General features: G+C 44.5%; 1 protein-coding gene across 1 annotated transcript; it reads left to right on the top strand.

Annotated features, from left to right (window-relative positions):
• Positions 1–400: 400 nt before the first annotated feature.
• Positions 401–9,705, top strand: LOC101845250 (nuclear receptor subfamily 1 group D member 1; the record flags this gene model as incomplete). The annotated part of the gene is given in 10 exon segments (XM_013084391.2): positions 401–582; positions 1,572–1,974; positions 2,575–2,891; positions 3,263–3,379; positions 4,227–4,379; positions 5,017–5,136; positions 5,944–6,074; positions 6,942–7,072; positions 7,438–7,530; positions 8,131–9,705. Coding segments are annotated over 10 exon segments (1,808 nt in total), but the record flags the coding sequence as incomplete, so codon positions are not given.
• Between the last annotated feature and the right edge of the window lie 1,937 nt (positions 9,706–11,642).

Consider the following 11,642-nt stretch of genomic DNA (forward strand, 5'->3'; position numbering starts at 1 on the left):
GGGGGCATTTGTTAAAAAAAGGGAAGAAAACTCCTCTCACAGATGGTTGGTTGGTGGGTGCTCTGGTGTGGTTTGCTCCTTTTTTCCTATGAAAAATCTCTCTATCGTCTCTATTTCCCCTCCTTCTGTTTTTGTGTTTGTCACTCTATTGTTACACCTTTAATCTTCGGCACTTATATATATATGACCTTATTATGTTGCAAGTGCCGTAAAACTCTTACTAAAACGAAAACATCTACCGTCCTTATTTCTCCTCCTCCTTTTTTGTGTATGTTCTTCTCATGTAACACATAATCTATTCTTCAGCACTTGTCTGACCTTATTGTGTTGCAAGTGCCGTAACACTCTTACTCTAAAACGAAGAACTAACGTGTCTTTTCTGTTTCTTCTCTTTGCGCAGCCTCTCGCCTCGGCCGTCGTCCCAAACGCCTGAAGGAAGTGAGCGGCGAACAGACCCGGACACACACCACCAACCTCCCTATCGCACCGTACCCCTCTCCACAGGAACTCTACCGACTCAGAATGGCTGAACTTCAGAAGTTGCTGCAAGCCAACGGAACTTTCAAATCGGAACTGATGCAGGTGAGAATTGCTTGGGTTTTGTTGTTGTTTTGTTTTGTTTTTTTCATGTGTTTTTCTCCTAGCAAAAGGTGATTGGGTGACAAGGGACGATGATGATGATGAGGTGGTTTTGTGGGAGGGGGGTGGGGGTGGGGATGGGAGTTTCTTCTAGCTAGGTGGTTGGGTCAGGTCAGAAAGGCAATGATGATGGTGAGATTGTTGTTGGGTTGTGTTGTTTTTTTTTTGGGGGGGGGGGCACTGATAGGTCATGCTTCTTTCCTTTTCTTTCCCTCTTTTTGTTTCTTTCAATCTGTTAAATTGCTTTCTCCTCGCAGGAAATGATTGTTATTGTGCTATTGTGCTTCTTCTTTATCCCAACAAACAAGACAGCAATATCTTTTGTCGTGCTACAGCAACTATATATTATATGTGTGGCTGGTTTGCTCCTTCTTTCCTATCAAACATCTAGCAACTGTGTGTGGGTGGTTTGCTCCTTCCCTTCTTTCCTAGCAAACATCTAGCAACTATGTGTGGGTGGTTTGCTCCTTCCCTTCTTTCCTAGCAAACATCTAGCAACTATGTGTGGGTGGTTTGCTCCTTCTTTCCTAGCAAACATCTATCGTCTTTATCTCCCCTCCTTCTTTTCTGTGTATGTTACTCCTTTGTAACACATCTATTCTTCGGCACTTCTATAACCTTATTGTGTTGCAAGTGCTGTAAAACTCTTTATTACAACTAAACTAAAAGTACTAACTTCTTTTATCTTTTCTTTTCCTCTCTTCTTTTATCTTATCTTTTCCTCTCTTTTTTTATCTTATCTTTTCCTCTCTTTTTTATCTTTTCTTTTCCTCTCTTTTTATCTTTTCTTTTCCCCTCTTCTTTTATCTTTTCTTATCTTTTCCTCTCTTCTTTTATCTTTTCTTTTCGTCTCTTCTTTCATCTTCTCTTGACTCATTTCATCTCGACTCTCATCTCTTCTTAAACCCTCCCTCCCTCCCTCCCTCCCCCAGGCCTTCCTGTCGGCGGCCCAGCAAAGTTTCCGCGAGCACTCCAAGTCTGGTGGCGGCTCCTCCTCCTCCCACTCCTCCCACCACCACAACGTGTCCGCCCCGAGCTCGTCCATCACCAGCGGCGGTGGTGGCGGCATCACGGCGCCCGTGTCCACCCCGTCCCTACCCCAGGATGTGAACCTCAACCCTGACCCCTCCATGCTGGGCTCTAAGAGCTTCGGCATGGGCCTTGACCTGCCCAATGTGGGCAGCCCGTCCTCCATGCAGGCCCCCTCGCCCTTCCCCGACCTGAGCATGGCCGACTTCTCGCCCCTGACGCCGGGCGGCACCAACCTGAACACCAGCGACATCTTCGACAACAAGATGTTCATTGGCCAGGGAGCCAACATGAACGGAAACACAGGTGAGTTGATGGATGGATGGGGGATTTGTGGCACGTTTTTTTTCCGAATATAAATTATGTGAGGCGTTGTGGTGAAATCAGGCGCTCGTCAAAATAAGGAAATTGGTGAAATTTTTCCCCAGTTTGGCAAATTTTATCAAATTATTTTGGTTTTGGCTTAACTTCTTTTGTGTCCATAAAAAAACATTTCCATTTGAACTTTACTGAAAAATGTGCACCTTCATTATGTGACCGTTATTGGGTCGATGTGCTCGTATTGACTCAAAACTCAAACTTCAAACTCAACGTTGCTCCCCGTGGGTGGTCGGCAGGTGTTCTGGTGTGGTTTGCTCCTTCTTTCCTATCAAACATCTATCGTCCTTATCTCTTCTCCTTTTTCTTTTTTGTGTATGTTACTCTCTTGTAACACCTCTATTCTTCGGCACTTTTATGACCTTATTGTGTTGCAAGGCCTTAACACTCTTACTAAAACTAAGTCTTCCCTTCATTATGTGACCGTTATTAGGTCGATGTTCACGTCTTTACGTAAAAAACTCAAACTTAAACTCATCGTTGTTGCCCCTCCCTCCCTCCCTCCTCCCTCCCCCACCCCTCCCACAGTGTTTTCCCCCAGCACGCAGCCCCTCAATGACAACATGCCTTCACCGCTGAACATGCCTCCGCTGGACAACCTTGACCCCTGCTCCCCGTCGACCTTCATGGCCTTCAACACAAACCAGATGGCCTCCCCCGACTCGTCGTCGTCAGCCAATAAGGAGCCGGCCGTCAACAACAACCTCAACAACAACGCCGGCACCAGCACCAGCATGTATGGGCTGGGAGGGGCTGCACCGGACAACATGAGCCGCCTCAATATCAACACAAATTTGATGTCGCCCATGTCACCCCTCTTGTCGCCCACCGCCATCAAGCAAGAGGTGAGCGCACAGTTCTGTCTTTCTGTCTTTATTTCTTTCCTTCTTTCTTTCTGTCAGTCTCTATTTTTTCTTTGAACTTCTTGATTTCTTGAGTTCTTTCTGTCTTTCTTTCTTTCCTTTCATTTTTGATTTATATATATCTCTCTCTCTATTCTCTCTCTCTCTCTATTCTCTCTCTCTCCCTCTCTCCCTCTCTGTCTCTCTGTCTCTCTCTCTCTCTCTCTCTCTCTGTCTCTGTCTCTCTCTTTCTCTTTCTCTCGCACACACACACACACACACACACACACACACACACACACACACACACACACACACACACACACACTCAGAGAAAGAGCGGCCATAACCCTCCCCCTGCGTCGTTGTTTCAGGTGGACTCCAACATCGCCAACGCCAACATCCTGATCAAGGAAGAGCCGATCGAGGAAGGCCTGGAGCTGATCAACACACCTGAGAACATGGCCGAGGTCAAACGCATCATGGGAGAGGTGAGGGCTAGCTAGCGTTTGTCCGGCTACTCCTCCTCCTCCTCCTTGACATCCGACCCCCCTCTGTGGGTGATTGGCGGGTGTTCTGGTGTGGTTGTTTGTTCCCTCTCTCTCCTGTCAAGCATCGATCTTCCCTATCTCCCTCCTCCTTCTTTCCTAGAAAACGTCTATCGTCCTTATCTCCCTCTATCGTCCTTATCTCCCTCCTCCTTTTTTCCTATAAAACGTCTATCGTCCTTATCTCCCTCCTCCTTCTTTCCTAGAAAACGTCTATCGTCTTTATCTTTCCTCCTTCTTTTTTTGAGTTTGTTACTCTCTTGTAACACCTCTAATCTTCTGCACTTATATATGACTTTATTGTGTTGCAAGTGCGTAAAACTCTTACTGAAAAAAAAAGTGGTTCTTGAATCATTGTCTTATCCTTTTATTCTTTCTCTGTGTGACAGGTTCATGAACCTCGCATCTTTTACCGTGGGTGGTTGGCGGGTGCTCTGGTGTGGTTCGCTCCTTCTTTCCTATCAAACGTCTATCGTCCTTATCCCCCCCTTCTTCTTTTTTATGTTTGTTACTCTCTTGTAACCCCTCTAATCTTCTGGCGCTCATATGACTTTATGCAGTTGCGAGCGCAGTAAAACCTCTACTAAAACTTTAAAAGTTAAAGGTTCGTGAATCTCCCATCTTTTACCTTTCTGTTCTGTTTGTTTGAAAGGTTCTTGGTCTATTGTCTTATCCTTTTATTCTCTCTCTCTCTTCGTGAGAGGTTCGCGAACCGCCATCTTTTACCTTTATTCTTTCTGGCTCGATAACAGCGTAACAACAACCTTTCTTCTCTGTGTTTGTTTGACAGGTTCGCGAACCTCCCTCCACTGACCGGCTGCTCCTCATCGACCAAGTGACCGACGCGATCATCGACGCCCACATGGCCACCACGGTCGGCACCAGGGCCAAGGTCAATGAAGCCTTCGACAGAATTTCTACCGATAAAGGCTGCCCGGACATGGTAAGTCACGGATTGCTCTCTGTGGAAAGTTGTTCCACATTTGTACCCGCCCCATTTGGTCATTCAGTATTTGGTCATCCAATTCTTGGTCAACCAATATTTGATCATCCAATTCTTGGTCAACCAATATTTGATCATCCAATTCTTGGTCAACCAATATTTGATCATCCAATTCTTGATCAACCAATATTTGATCATCCAATTCTTGGTCAACCAATACTCTGTCCCCCTGGATAATTCAGCAAAATTTGATCATTTTTGGGGCATAGTTTCTGATTATTTGCCTTTATCTTTCTTTGTTTAAATTAACAGAATCGCACAATTTCACATTTTTGGGCTCAGTTTGCATAATTTCCGAATTTTTCTTGCATAAAACGACAGGGAGAGAATATTTGATCTTTTAATTCTTGGTCATTCAATTTTTGATATTTTTGATCATCGAATTTTTGATATTTTTGATCATCCAATTTTTGATCATCCCAAACTTCCTGAGGACTTTGCTCCCATGTCACCTATTTTCTTTGTTCCAAACACCAAACTGAGTAGTAATGAAAGAAACACCCTTTATTGTGTTGCAAGTGCTGTAAAGCTTACTTAACGACCAAACTTTAACTGTTATTGTTCGTCGTGTCCCCAGCCCGACATCTCGTCCCTGACGGTGAGCGTGTCGTTGATATGGCAGAAGTTCCTCTCCTCCATGGTGCCTGAGATCTCCAAGGTGGTCAAGTTTGGCAAGAAGTTGCCAGGATTTGTGGAGGTGAGAGGAGCAGACATTATGTGTGTTTGTGGGTGTGTGTGTGCGTTCGTGAGTGTGTACGTGTGGTGTATGTGTGAGGGCTTGTGGTTTACTCTAATTTTTGAAGTCCAGGACTCTTTTCTTTCTTTCTTTGTTTTCTTTTTTTTCTTTATTTCTTTCTTTCTTTTCTTTCTTTCTTTCTTTCTTTCTTTCTTCTGTTTTTCCCCGGGTTTTTAAAAAATTGTAACACCTCTTCCATCTTTCTTTCTTTCTTGTTTTTCAATCCCATGTCCATTTTGCTACTGTGCTCAGGGCATTATTTCCTCAGTAAAGTAACATTTGTTGGTGGTTGGCGAGAGCTCTGGTGTGGTCTGCTCCTTCTTCCTGATCTCTCCTCCTTTTTTTGTGTGTTTGTTACTCTCTTGTAACAGCCCTAATCTTCGGCACTTATACGACCTTATTGTGTTTGCAAGTGCCGTAAAACTCTTACTAAAACTAAAAAACTGTCTCCCCTCCTTTTTCTTTGTTTTTGTTACTTTCTTGTAACACCTCTAATCTTCGGCACGTATATGATTTTCATCATCATCATCCGGTGCCTTGCCGACTGGCGTGGGCGACCATGGACCTCCACTTCACTCTGTCTTGCGCTGCAGCAATGGTGTCTGTTGTTCTTGCTGCTCCCAACCATGTTGTCATCTTGTCCAGTATCTTTTCCCTCTGTCTGCCTCTGCCTCTCTTTCCATCAAACTTGCCTGTTGTGACTGTATATGATTTTACTGTGTTGCAAATGCTGTAAAACACTTACTAAAACTACAACGCATCTCCCAGGTGGGCCAAGAGGACCAGATCCGCCTGATCAAACAAGGCAGCTTCGAGGTCATGCTGGTCCGGCACTCCATCCTCGTGGACCCCATTAATGAGACCATGCTGGACCCATCCTTGTCGGTCGCTTCGCCCAGGTCAGTCGCCTTTTTTTTTTCTTTTTTGTTGTTGTTGTTGTTGTCTTTTAAGATTGTTGTGATCATCATCATTTGCCTTTCTCACACTGCGGATTGCTTCTTCTTTCCTATCAAACATCTATTCGTCCATATCTCTCTTTTTTTTTTGTTACTCTCTTGTGAGACCTCTAGTCTTCGGCTCTTATATGACCTTATTGTGTTGCAAGTGCCGTAAAACACTAACTAAAACTTTTTTTAAATCACCCTGCACCAGGGTATAGGCTACGGACAAACACCGGCCACCCGTATAAGACATTCACCCGTACAAAGGGCCACTTCCTGTTTCTTCTCTTGCGTAGTGACACTGTGCAAGATGTCCGTCTGTCTAAGACAAACCGTGGGTGGTTGGCGGGTGCTCTGGTGTGGTTTGCTTCTTCTTTCCTATCAAACATATATCGTCCTTATCTCCCCCTCCTTCTGTTTTATGTTTGTTACTCTCTTTTAACACCTCTAATCTTCTGGCGCTCATATGACCTTATGCAGTTGGGAGCGCCGTAAAACTTGTACTAAGACTAAAACTAAGACAAAAACCCTTTTCTCCTCCACTATGGGTGGCCATGTTAGTTGGGCAATTTCGACTGTACTCTTAAACTGTATCAATATGGGTGGTTGGCGGGGTGCTCTGGTATGGTTTGCTCCTTCCTTCCTATCAAACAACTATCTTCTTTGTCTCTCCTTCTTTTTATGTTTGTTACCCTCTTGTGACACCTCTAGTCTTCGGCAGGTATATAATGACCTTTTTGGGTTGCAAGTGCCGTAAAGCTCTTACAAAAACAAAACTGTATCGATGGTCAGTTAAATGAAATTTCCTCGTTGTTGTTGTTGCAGACAAGTGATCAAATCTCTGCCCATGGGACAGTTCTTGGACGAGTTTTTCATGATTGCCCGACACATCCACCCGCTGAATTTGAGCGACGGAGAATTGGCAATGCTGGGAGCCATCCTCCTCATCTGCCCAGGTAAGAAAAACATCGCAGAAAAAGACCTCGTCAAATGGCAGACGAAATGGCATAATTATTTACCAATTATTTTATTGTAGGTTATTCCTTTTGGAGTTTGTGGGAAATATGTCGGATGCTGCTCTTTGTTGTGAGAATGTTTGTGAAACAGGGCATGTTAGGAAATTTTTAAAAATTATGAATTTTTAACTTTTGACTTGTTCTAAACTTGACATGAAAAAGGCAGTGTCACCCTGTGTTGTCTTACTAAGATTTAATATATTTTCTGTTATTTTTTTGTCTTGTCGTTCAATTTAGTACTTTAGTACTACTCGTTTTGACACAAGAAGTTGACACGTGTGCGTTGTGGTGTGTTTGTGTTTCAGGTCGCAACAACCTGACCAATGTGCTTGCCATCCGCACCATCCAGCAGTTGTACCAGCAGGCACTGTTCCGCTTGATGAAGCACACACACAAAGGTGAGTACCTCTTCCTCCTTGTGTCCTGTTGCGTGTGTGCTCACACATGTAAGAAAAGACCAGATAAGAGAAGATAAGATACATCTTTATTGTCTAGATTCTGGCACATTGGTTTGGTGTTTCACCACTTACGCACACACACTCCCGCGCACACGCCCGCACACACACGCACACAAACGTGCACACACAAACATGCATACACACGCAGGCTTACGATCACATGCTTAATATAAATGAGCAGCAATATAAACAATAATTATCTTAAGCTAGATCAATCTATACATACTCAATTTTATTTTGATGCATGCTCTAAGGTCATATGAATACTTATAACAAGATGGTTAAGATGGAAGAATTTGATAAATGTAAAAAGTAAAAGACCTAGGCTTCTGGTCTGTAAGAAAGAAGCCCTCAGGACTCATGTCATAATAGTAGTTCATCTGTCAATGTCTGACGAGGACCAATGTATCTGCGGAGGAGAATATTTCTTACAGAAGAAAAAATTAGGAGAAATAAGTATTAATATGATTTGTGGTTTCTGCTTCGGCATTACACAAGCCAAACACCTAATGAGTAAACGTTTGCCTGTTGTTCCCCCAGACTACGAGGAGAGGTTCCAGAACCTTATGAGCCTGGTCCCGCTGTTCCAGAAAGTGAACAGCGACCACTCCAAGTTCCTCAACAGCATCAAGATGAAGTCGCCCGCAGAGTTCGACCAGCAGTTCCCAGCCCTGCATAAAGAAGTTTTTCAAGATTGTTAAGTGATAACTGATTCTGTAACAAGTGTAGTATTTCATGGTGTATGGAGGTACTCTGGCCTTAAGTCATTCATATCCTCTTCCCAATATCCCTGTCCAAAACGAAAAAAATGGAGAACCAATGGGTTGGGGCGTGGATGAAACAAACGCGAAGGTTGACCAGTGCGAGCTGTCTGTCGAAGGACAGAGACTGTACCTTGCATGGGCGTGTCGTGGGGACAAAGTTAGCCATTCCACTAACAACTGCCAGGTGTGTGGGTCGTCACACGTCGGAGTGTGTGCGTCGATACCCAACTGTGTGTTGGTCACCGCATGTCTGTGAGTGTTTGTCACTGCGCGTCAGTGTGTGTGGGTCGTCACATCATGTCTGTGTGAGCTCCTCACTGACTGCTGCTGTCACTCACAAGTGATGCTCGGTGTGAATGGCGCCGCCGGGATGCTGCTTCGATGAAAGCGGTTCAAAATTCTGCCCGGCTGTGTGGTGAAAATGTCTGTCCACATGATGCGAGTTTGCCGTTGATCAGACGCTGCGCCCTGTCTGGGTATTGTCGGAACGGCTCCGACACATATGTGTCACGGGCACGCAGGCTCTGAAGGGTTAATGCGCTGAAAAGACGAATGAAAAGTTCCTCACTGCACTGTTGTTGAGCGTTTCGGCACAGCTTTCCGCAGCTGAGGCGAGTGGTTCTGAGTGAGTGCTCATGTGCACTTCATGACTCAAAAATCAGGATGCAACCCAGCTCCTGAAGTTTTGAGGGAGCCGCGTCTCCTCGCTCATGGCAGACATATGCCGCAGACCATCAATGGCTGCCAGTGAAAAGACTCGTTACCCGGTCTCTTCCTGAGGTTCCACGGCCCCTCATTTGCCAGGCGGGAAAGCACAACTAAAGGGCGAGATGACTGTATGAAGTGTATGACAGTTGTGTCTGTCCTGTTGCCCTGATGGGAAACGTTGGGCCGAGGGATCTCGAAAAGACCGATGACGAGATGTGTTGCCATTGTCTGCCAAAGTACTCTGTCAGCTTGAGTTTGAACACTGCGTCGTGTACCGCCTGCCTGTCTGTGCATGTGAGAGGTCATGGTGAAAGTCTCTGAGGTCATGATGAAAGTCCTGTGTTGTGCCTGGCTCGTTCTTTCACAAAACTCACTGTGGTTTCTGTACATCCTTGTACGTGATGTGTGTCAGAGATGCGTACATGTTGTGTGAACGCAGACAGCTAGCTAGCTAGCTGCTCGCGGCAGATTGTGAAGGCGAGGCGAGGTCGGTCGGACTGTGGAACTCTGAGAACCTGACACGAGTGCGTCGCTGTTGGGTTTTGTTGTTATCATGTTAAAAGAAAGATAATAAATAATATTATTATGTGCACTGATTTTGTAATGCTGAAAAAAACACGTTTTGATGCTTTTGAGATGTACAGAATATGTCATAGTACGCACTCCATAGAACTTTGATGTTTTTCCTCTCTCGGTCATATCAGTTGATATCTCAGCACGGACTCGATAGTCTTTGTTTCCACCTGTGTTAAGAAACAGTTTTGCTCAACTCTTTCCTCTCTCTCTCTCTCTCTCCCCCCCCCCCCCCCCCCCCCTGTCCCTTGTTTTCATTCATTCTTTTTTTTTTTTTTTTTTGGTTGCTATTCACGTTGTTATATATGCCGGGCTGTGTATGACTTTAGTTATTATTATTATTATTATTATTCAAATGTTTTGCAGTTGTGGTTTTTTTTTCTTTGCCAACAGTGACATTATGAAGTGAACAATGTATCATAATGTATGCTTTACCACTGCACCTTCTGATTGTGTTTGGTGCTTAGCGATGACGTTGCTTCTTGTTTTTACAGTTGTTACCTTGTTCCGTAATGATCAGCATTTACTTTCGTGTTGTGTCCGTCACTGCTACCCTGATTCCTTTCAGTATTCTTTTTTCTTCTTGATCGTCGTACGCTTCGCAGTCAGAGTTAACAGTTCCTTCCTCTTCATCGCTTTTGTAAGCACCATGTTCAGACTTCGCGGAGATTTCGCGGTACTTCTAGAAAGTTATTTTGGGTTGTTGGGTTTTTTGGGGGGATCCCATTTCTCATTCTTCTAATACGTCGCTTAGGGGGGTCCCATTTCTCATTCTTCTCATACGTCACTATTTCAGTTTTTTGACTGGTTATTTATTGTAGGAGACAGTACTGACACAAGGGCACGCGCGATCGTTGACATCCCCCTACAGCAGAGACGCTGCTGCTTCCGTGGCCGGCCATTAATCAGTGGCGCTGTCATGTTATGTTGTACGGTGCGCTTCAGCGCGGGCTTGTGTTGACACATAATAACCCAGCTGTTGGATTGTGGCGCTCGAGCGTGCTTTGTGGAACTGGCAGCTAATTCATTATGAGAACAGGAGAAATCCGCTTGGACTGTTTTGTCTTGAGAGTTTTGTCTTGAGAGTTTTGCTTATTGTCTTGATAGTTTTGCTTTTTGTCTTTAACCCGAGGGAAGCTGTTTGGAGTTAGCTTTTTCTCTTTTGTTGTTTGTTTGGGGTTTCTTTCCCGGCAATGTGCTGCCCTGCTCGTCGACAATGATCAGTATTACCAGAGACAGGTCCTCGTTTTCCTTTATTTAGCTGGACTCTGATTAACGCTTCTCTTGCGGCCTCATCTTTTCACTGTTGCTTGTCGACGCTTCTTACCTCGCCAAATGAGAGAAGAACTGCTACGTATTTCTGTTATTTTATTTAAAACATTTTTGTCTGGCTGCCTGGTTAGGGAAAAAGAAAGGACTGATTTAAATGGGCAGAGTAGAGTGAGTTTTTGTTGGTTATTGTACCTACTGCAATTGTCTTCAGCTAACTGAAGAGTGCTTTACTATTTGCAAGCAGCTTACTAACTACGGTTTACTAAGATCCTTTTGTACTCCTGTTTACCAGTCACCTAGACGGTGGGACCTCTGTGAGTTTATACACTTGTTTTCTCTGAGCTCCTGGAGAAGTGTTTGTTTGTTTGTTTGTTTGTTTGTTTCTTATCTTCATCTGTTCTCTCAATAATGTATACTGTTGTTGCCTTAGAAGGTTACTATCGCAGATTTTTGCATAATGAGTTTTTTGTACAGTCTGGAAGAATATCTATTACTTTTGATATGCACCCGTCGTTTTGGGAGTGTGTTCAGGTCTAGAGTTGTGTTGTCCGGCCGCGAGTCCTCCTCTTGTTCTGTTCCCTTGTGTTGTTCGTTCCGGCTTAGTGAAGGAACTGTAGATTTGTTCTACGTACAGCTACCGTGGGTCTCTGTCGTGGCCGTGACTTTTGTTAACGCCACAGCTCGTGATGTCGTGGTTAGGCTCCTTGTTTTGGCACGCAGAAGATGGTGGTGGTT

This window comes from Aplysia californica, unplaced genomic scaffold, assembly GCF_000002075.1.
Source record: "Aplysia californica isolate F4 #8 unplaced genomic scaffold, AplCal3.0 scaffold00290, whole genome shotgun sequence".
In the NCBI taxonomy this organism is placed as follows: domain Eukaryota; kingdom Metazoa; phylum Mollusca; class Gastropoda; order Aplysiida; family Aplysiidae; genus Aplysia; species Aplysia californica.